Source organism: Neophocaena asiaeorientalis, unplaced genomic scaffold, assembly GCF_003031525.2.
Source record: "Neophocaena asiaeorientalis asiaeorientalis breed wild unplaced genomic scaffold, Neophocaena_asiaeorientalis_V1.1 scaffold177, whole genome shotgun sequence".
Classification (NCBI taxonomy): domain Eukaryota; kingdom Metazoa; phylum Chordata; class Mammalia; order Artiodactyla; family Phocoenidae; genus Neophocaena; species Neophocaena asiaeorientalis.
The window spans coordinates 5,485,831-5,494,295 of record NW_020172779.1 but is presented as its reverse complement, the minus strand read 5'-3'; the positions used below and the strand labels follow the sequence as shown (position 1 = coordinate 5,494,295).

The window sequence follows — 8,465 nt, the reverse complement described above, 5'->3', positions numbered from 1 at the left end:
AGGCCCAGAGGGATTAAGTTCTGGTGGTTGTCATAGACTAAATTAGTCATCCAAAATCATTCTTCACTGTCTCAACCTTCTTGAGTTGTTATCTGACGTTAATATTGTACTTACTCTGAAAAAAGCAGAAAAGCCTCAAAACCAGCATGCCATTCTAAAATCATTCTCTCTTCCTCCTCAAGTTTCTAACTCAGTGAAATTCCCACTCACTCAACCTCCCAAACTTGCAATCTTGAAGTCATTCTTACCTTCTGCCTGTCATTTCCCAACCTTATCCCATCAGTCAAGTTCTGCCCATAGTACATACTTCTTCATCAGCTCTCAAATCTCTCTCCTCTTCTTATTCCTCACCGCACCACTGTGGTCCAGGCCCTCGTCATCTGAACTACTGCACCAGGCAGCGTGGTACATACAGGAAAGGGGTCATGAGCTACGAGAGCAAACCAATTAGAGTTAGAATCCCTTCTTTTCCTCTTCTCTGGATGCGTGTCTTGTTACTTACCTTACATGTTTGATCATTTGTAAAAAGGGAATACTTACCTAACTTGCGGAAATCAACTTAATATAAGGAACCCAGAATAGAGGCTAATACGTGGGGGGTCTTCACTAAATGTCTTTTTCTTTTCTTGATCTTTCCCCACAACAGTCAATCTTAAATTTACACTATATATAAATTGTGTCTGCAAATAATACGCCCAATCAGGTCACTTACCTACTTAAAGACCCCTACTGACTTCCTATTGCTTTCAGGCAGAAATCTGAACATTTTATCATGGGATAGATCTTCCACAATCTTGTCCAAATTACCTTCCCTGCTTCAACTTAGAGCAAGAAGTAAGGAAGCTCCTACACCATCATATCCACCTTTTCTTTCCCTACACCCTAATACGTGGCTGAACCCATGGCAGATACTAATTAAAAGTTCGATAGATGGATGGATGCATGCACAAAGAGATGGATGAATACATGAACACATGAATGAATACATGTATAGGAAGACAAGATTTAAATACCTCTTCCTCACATTCTGAAATACTTAATAGATCTTTCTAAGAAGCTGATCATTCATTCCTAGGCATTATTGCTGTCTCCCAAATGTTCTGGCTTATAGCTAGAGGAAACTCTTCCCTCTGTTGACTGAGTATATGATTTGACTCGGATTATAAATCAAACTGTGCTAGGGTGAGATGATTCTACAAACATTTACTGAGCAGCTGTTAAGTGCTAAGCACACTGTGGACAGTCTGAGACCGCTTAAAGTATGCACACGAGTAAAATGGGAGCTCAGAGGTTAAAGAACTCACTAGAAAAGGGGACTATGGTGTCATGGTTATGGAGGTTGTCCAGGTGGTGATGGTGGGGTTCAGAGAAGGCTTCACACAGGAGGAGGAGCCTGGCTTAGTTTCAAATGGTGAATATGAATAAAAGTAGGTCCTTTACTTCTTTGGGACAACTGAGGGAAGTTGGAAATGAAATGTTATTATGGAATAACTGTTACTTTCATAAGGTGTGATAATGAAATTGTGGATTTGAGGAAAATATCCTAGATGCATGTTGAAGCGTTTAAGGGTGACGTGTCGTGATGTCCATAACTTGTATCAAAATACTTTAAATTTATGAAACAAATATGCCCAAATGGTAAAAATTATTTTTTAAAGGAGATGGTATATGTTTATTTGCTAGTCTCTCTACTTTTCAATATGTTTAACATTTTTCATAATAAAAGTGAAAACAAACAAACAAAAATAAATAGGTCCTTTAAACTGGGGTGGGACAAAGATGAAGGTTTCCCAAGTGGAAGAAAAAGCATGCCAAAGATAAATAAGAGAGAGCACGCAACAAGGGTTTTTGCAACTAGTTCACTGTGGCTGTAGTCTGGAGAATATTTAGCTGAGAGATACATTTCAAAATAAAATAAGAAAAACCAGGTTGGAGAGCTTGTGGCAACAAAAATGAAAAAGGGATAGTAGAAGGTAGGGAAATGTTCCAGGTGATCTCATCCATTTCCATAGCCTTTAAATAGTACCTACATGCACCTGACTCCTAAATTCATATCTCTAGCCCTGGTTACTCTCCCAAACTCCGACTTATGCTCAGTTTTCTCCTCAACTAAATTTTCAACCACTCTGTCCCGAGTCTGTAATTCTAGGAATCAAGAGTTTCTAACCAAAGTGATGAAAATTCTGAGGAGCAATGTCCTTTTATGAAATTACACTTTATTACTTTCAGAAATGATATAAAGTATAAATTAAAATGTAAGTATATTCCTGCCAAAATAGGTGAGTCAATAAAAATGTACTTCAAAATAAGCTTTTATTCCAGGCAATGTACTGTAAACATAAAAATCTTGAATTTGAATTACACCTTTTATTATGAACATTTCACTCAATAAAAATCTCATGAACTGGGTCCAAGTGATGACAAATTCCAAACTAATGAAGTGTTCCCATAGCTTAAATAAACAAATTTAGATCACCAAGTAAAATCAAAGCCAAGTGTATTTGCACAACTCAAGAATGATATGGGGACTTCACTGGTGTTGCACTGGTTAAGAATCTGCCTGCCAATGCAGGGGACACGGGTTCCATCCCTGGTCCGGGAAGATCCCACATGCCACAGAGCAATTAAGCCCATGAGCCACAACTACTGAGCCTGCACTCTAGAGCCCGTGAGCCACAACTACTGAGCCCATGTGCCACAGCAACTGAATCCCATGCCCGTAGAGCCCGTGCTCCACAACAAGAGAAGCCACCACAATGAGAAGCCCGCGCAACGCAACAAAGATAGCTCCCCGCTCGCCGCAACTAAAGAAAGTCAGTGCGCAGCAATGAAGACCCAACGCAGCCAAAAATAAATAAATAAATAAATTTATTTTAAAAAAAGAATGATATGAATGGACTAGAACCTCTAGTGTTTATACTTCGCCATTTATATCAAACTTTGAAGGTCTTCTGAGTGACATAAGTAGTCTTTGCATTTCCAAGGGCCAAACACTAACGTATACAGGATATCCTCTCTACTCACTTGTTGAAGACCAAGAAATCTGAGATACAAGGGAATGCTATGACTAGTGACACACCCCAGTCATTTAAAGAGTTCTCTCAGGTGATTCTGGGCCACGTCATTCAATCTTGTGCAGGCTTTCCTCCTCATTAGTCCTGCTTTCTACATGTGGAAGCATGTGCTATAACTACAAGGGAACCACTGTTGGTTATCTGCTCACTGTCTTCTTTCATTTCTTGCAAAGGCAGCAAAAAATATATTTATGTTTACCTGGATCCCCAAAGGCACACATAGATCCTTTTGTTTGAATACTTTGGATGGGAAGGTCTTAAACCAATCTGTGTGGTGAGGGGACCCAAAGAATCTCAAGAGACCGTCCTGATCCAGGAAGACTCCAGCTTCTGGTGATAAATGACCCCATCCCTACTTCTGACAATTACCTGTTATTAGGGAGATGCTACAGAGGAAAAGGAATATACGTTCAGTTAATGGTTCTCTTTCATTTCTATTTTCAACAAACAATTAATAGAACCCAAATCTTTTTCAAACACCTAGTGTTTTCCTTTATGAGCACAAGACAAATTATAGTTTAGAAATTAGAATCTATTAGATTCAACCTCATTTCTTCTTTGTCTTCTAGAGTTTTTCTTAAAACCAAAAGATAAGTTCTTTAGGCAAATGTTTACTTAGCATCAGTCTTACATTTTCACAGTCAAGTCTGTCTGGTAGGTTACATATGAATAATAGAATTCTGTCAGTCTGTTAGGCTCAAGTCAGCTGCCTTCTTCTGTTAAGTATCCTACCACACTCAGAATGAATGAATGAATGAATGAATGTTTGAATGAGTGTCTAAAGGTAGGCAGCTGTCATTTTTCTGGTTAAACCTAAGCCAAGACTACAAAAGTTTAAGGTGACATATAGAAACGGAATAAAATAAAAACAATCCACATACATTGTTTAAAATTTTTATTTGCTTAAAAAAAAGAATGGAAATAGGTTTGCAAAAATACATCTGCATGTACGAAGTAATCCATGTGGTGAAGGAGCGCAAGCTCTGGAACAGACTGCTGGATAAATTATTCATCAAAATTGGATCTTTTTCCATCAGAATCAGCGGGAAGTCATTATTTTACATGTCAAAAGCCACTGAGAAAACTAAATCTATTTTTACAATCGCCAAATTCGGAAAGGTTATATTCTAACACATATTCTTGGATACCAGTGGAGCTAGTTCCCAAGTGATCTCAGAGTTGGACAGAGCAATTTAGCAAGAGGTAGTTTCTCCAATCATGTCTCTCCTTTCTTTTCAGCAAGGTCATTCCTAAGAGGGGATAAGGATAAACAGCATAATCTTCGAGTCCCTTTGAATTCCTGTTCTGCTGGGACCCCATTTTCCTCAAAGACAGTCATATCTGTCTTGTTGCATTTTAGGACTTGAGATCATCTACCACAGAAAAGATTCCAGAGTTCAAACTTCTTGGCCAATTTTTCTTTGAGCATGCCATTAAAACAACAAAGAGAAATCAATCCTATGGTGTCATGGATTAAGGGGAATTGTTTTAAACATACTTTTTGTTAATATAACAATATCATTAACAATATCCAAGGAGGAGATGTAGGCTGCTGAAATGAGCCCCCTCCCAAAGGTAGCATACAAACCACATAATGACATTCTTCTTGAATAAGTTGCCTTAGGAGCTTTTGCGGTTGGTCCTCCAAGTTCTCCGGAGACTATCAGATCCCAGAGCCCCACAGCTCCATGGCTTCCAGCTCATCTTGGACAGGGGTGAATTCTGGCTCATCAGGATGGGGAACTAGAGAGGAAGAGTGGGGGTGGGGACGTGATAGAACCCAGGAACCATAAATTGAGATCCTCCCCTTATATGGGTCCATAGAGACATAGTCTCTAAAGTACAGAGATATCCTGCTCGGGTAGAAAGTAGTAGCTACCTTTATCCACCACAGTGCTTGCACCTTTGCCAGGAGGATTCAGATGGTTAGCGAAAGAAGGAAGGTACAGATATACTGCAGAAATTGTTAGGAAACTAGGATCACAGCCAACTGCTTAAATATTACATGTTTTATTTACAAAAGAAACCCTGAAATATCAGCAGAATGATGAAAGAAAAATAAATTTTAAAAACCCATCTCATGTTAGAAGTCCAACACCAGGGGGCAGTAGGGAGGGGAGGTGATCAGAGGAAGAATGGATAGTAGGGTGGTCAGGGAGAAAGGTGCCCAGCAATTTGTGTGGCTACAGGAAAGAGGAGAAGACACATTTAAGTAACTATTCCTGGGCCTTCACCTAGGGAAGCTTGGGATAATTCTCAGTAGACAATCTTATACCTACGCTCAGGCTGATATGGAGCAGTCAGTTTCTATAACAACTGACACATGTGATTTGGTTAAGTTCCAGTCTTATCATTGTATGTGCTTGGAGCAGGGAGGGCAAGAAATGTGACAGTGGGCAGGTAGGGAAGCAGGTGAGGCAGGGAAACAGAGTGCCCATTGTTAGGGGCAGGGGATGGGTGGTGGTGGTCAACAGGACAGTTCTGTATCTGTAGCCAATTGCCCAGGCCAATGTAATCAGTGGAGGAGTTCCACATCAGTGCTGGTAATCATTGTAAGGGATCAGATCTTAATAAGGGACAGGGATATTTGAGAGAACAGGGAGGGAAGAGATGAACAGAGAAAAACACATCAGCAAAACTTTGACCAGTCCCTCTGGCAAATAAGGTTAAATTTCTTCTAAAGCAGAAAATTTAAATTCATTGGCTAATAAGCTCATTGCCCCAAAGCAGTCTTTGAACCTCTCGATGCTTCCAAGTGTGACCATGTTAGAAAATGTCCCATTAGACAACCCTCCAGCATGCAGACCACAGATGTTTTCAGGAAGCGTAATCTTTTCAGAATCTCAGTCTAGTAGTTAGTAAGAGGCAAGGACAGCATGGCCACTTTTGTTTCTTAAAATAATCCTTGGTGACCTAAAATGCATGCGGTCGGCAGGATGTCACCCAACAGTATCTCCAGGGCCCTCCTAATTACGGGGAAAGTTCTAAGTTTGAGATTTCCCCAAAACAAGAGTAAAACTTTAGAGGACTTCATGGCCACACTACAGAAATAACACAGAATGAGAGGCCCCAAAGAATGTTCAAACATGTCCCTCAATGATCAGATATGAGGTCAGAGGCCAAATCTGTGTGGATCGCCATTTGGAAGCAAGGAAGACTTAGATGTGGTATTATTTTAAATTTCCTCTTCAGGGGTAACCTCTGTATTAATTTGTACTTTACAGAAGATGCCTCTGGATAATTTAAAAGGTTGTGAGCAATTCAAGCTCTGCTTCCTGTGCATAATAGGTCTGCTTTTATAGCACCTTCACCATTATGATACTAAGCATAGCAAGGCATTGCTCAAAGCCCACAAGGGCTGACACTTACCTCCTACGCTGTAGGCAGAACATGAAGAGGGGTCGCAGTATCCAGGCTGGCCAGAAGGACCTTGTGGTCCAGGCACCCCCAAGTGACCTGGTGGACCCCTTGGTCCAGGAGAGCCAGGGGGTCCAGGGCTTCCTGGCCGACTTTCCCCGGAAGGTCCTACAAAGTACCCACCAATGAAAACAGTTGGTCTTTTATCATCACAGGGTGAGTTTTCAGACTACCAAGAAGTAAACTAACTCTTACAAGAAGTTAAGATATTACACATCTTAACAACTAGGGTGATCTGCCTCTCTCTACTCATTGAGTTCTATTCCTGAACTGGATTTCCTGGACAGAGGATCATACTGCAATCACATGTTCTCCTGGAGGTCAATGCTTTCAATCAGCTCAGGAAACCAGAAAGCAAAATGTAGTCTTTTTTTTTAATCACCTCCTGGATATGAAAGGGAAAGGAGCATACCACTGTCAGCCTTGTTTTCTTTATGGAGCTTCTGTTTCCCAATGCAGGTTCCTTATGAATTCAATGTATGGCCATGCACACACACACACACACATGTACACACTTGATCTCAACCTTATAACTTATCCTGGTTTTTGGCCCCAGATAATTGGAATAAATTAGTCTAAATTTGAAAGAAATTATACTGGAGGAGAAAAATGAGAATTCTGAAATTGGACCCAGTATACGAATCCAAAATTTCTTTAGGCTAGCTTGAATCAATTGAGAACTTACATTGAGTGAAAGTGAGAGGGGGATTAAAATTTTTGTGAATTTAAGAAGTATGTCAGTCTGGAATTTTTCTGGTTTATGCGTTTGCTTTGTTTTGCTTTAGGCCTGGATTCCAACAGTGCTTACAAGGCCTTTTTCAACTAGAAATGAAACTCTTCAACTAGAACCACAATGAAAATTAGGAACACGTATCACCTTCTATTTGAAAAGCGTTGTGACTCTCAGATGCATTCCGTTTCATTCAGTTAACATTCACCAACCACTCACTCTGTGTAAGGCACGAGCTAGATCAGTTCCTCATACAATCTCTAATAACAGGAGTATTTATACTCAAAGTGAATCCATTGCATTAGGAATCTCTCCTACAAAAGGTATTTTCCAAAATCATCATTAGGTTGGAAAGAAAAACCGGTAAGTCATTTGATTCAACATGGCTAAGAGGGGGATTGTAAATATACAGTTGGATTGTAAACTTATAACTTTAATAACAGAGTATGATCATCTGGAAGCCATTCTAAAAACACATAGTAAAATACACAAAACTCATTCAGTAAGGTGACCATGGTGGCAGAAACTACGAGTGTTCATCAAATACGCATGCGTTCCCCTAGATTTTGAGACTCCCTTACAGGTCGGCTGGGGCCATATGGTTAGTTTCAGCCAGTGAAATATGACTGGAAATGACATCTTTCATCCTGCATTCAGGAAGTTGATGTGCCTCCTTTATCTTTCTCCTCAAGGCCTTTTGTTCCAAAATGGGGGGAAAGTTACCCTACCCACATCAAACTTTGGGTAAGTATCAATCCACTAAGCACTGGGGATTGATTTGTTACTACAGCATAGCCTAGCCCAGCCTAACTCACGCAACCAATAAGATCCCAGAATATGCTGTATCTTTGGGGGCTTGTGTATTGGGAGGTTCGTTACTAACAAACTGGCCTTCCAATGAAAGGAACGAGAAATATAGCCATTCCAGTTGGACACAAGGATGTAATATGGCCATTTGCCTCACCTGCAATGTCAAGTGGATATAGAGATTTAGGATTTCCACCTTACAGTTTCCTGTTAGGTAGGAAGAGTTACCTGCTGGCCCAGGGGGGCCTCTTGGACCTTGAGTTCCAATGCCTGGATTTCCTTTATCTCCCTTCACACCAGTTAAACCTATTCAAAAAAAGAAGAGAAAAGAAAGAAAGAAAGAAAAGAAAGTTCTCCTTAAAATGAAATCTGGGTGGTTCTGTTTTTCTGGGTTTCGAAAGGACATCGCTGATGAAGGCAATGATGAGGGTTGATTT

At 40.3% G+C, this 8,465-nt stretch overlaps 1 protein-coding gene across 1 annotated transcript in view; it reads right to left on the bottom strand.

The window, feature by feature from the left end:
- Positions 1 to 3,968: 3,968 nt before the first annotated feature.
- Positions 3,969 to 8,465, bottom strand: part of COL14A1 (collagen type XIV alpha 1 chain) — a 220,797-nt gene continuing 216,300 nt past the window's right edge. The window contains exons 45-47 of the mRNA XM_024741240.1: positions 8,257 to 8,334; positions 6,444 to 6,599; positions 3,969 to 4,817 (exon numbers count right to left, since the gene is read on the bottom strand). Coding sequence (XP_024597008.1) covers positions 4,738 to 4,817; positions 6,444 to 6,599; positions 8,257 to 8,334 — 314 coding nt within the window. The 3' untranslated portion in view covers positions 3,969 to 4,737. The remainder of the gene's footprint in view (positions 4,818 to 6,443; positions 6,600 to 8,256; positions 8,335 to 8,465) is intronic.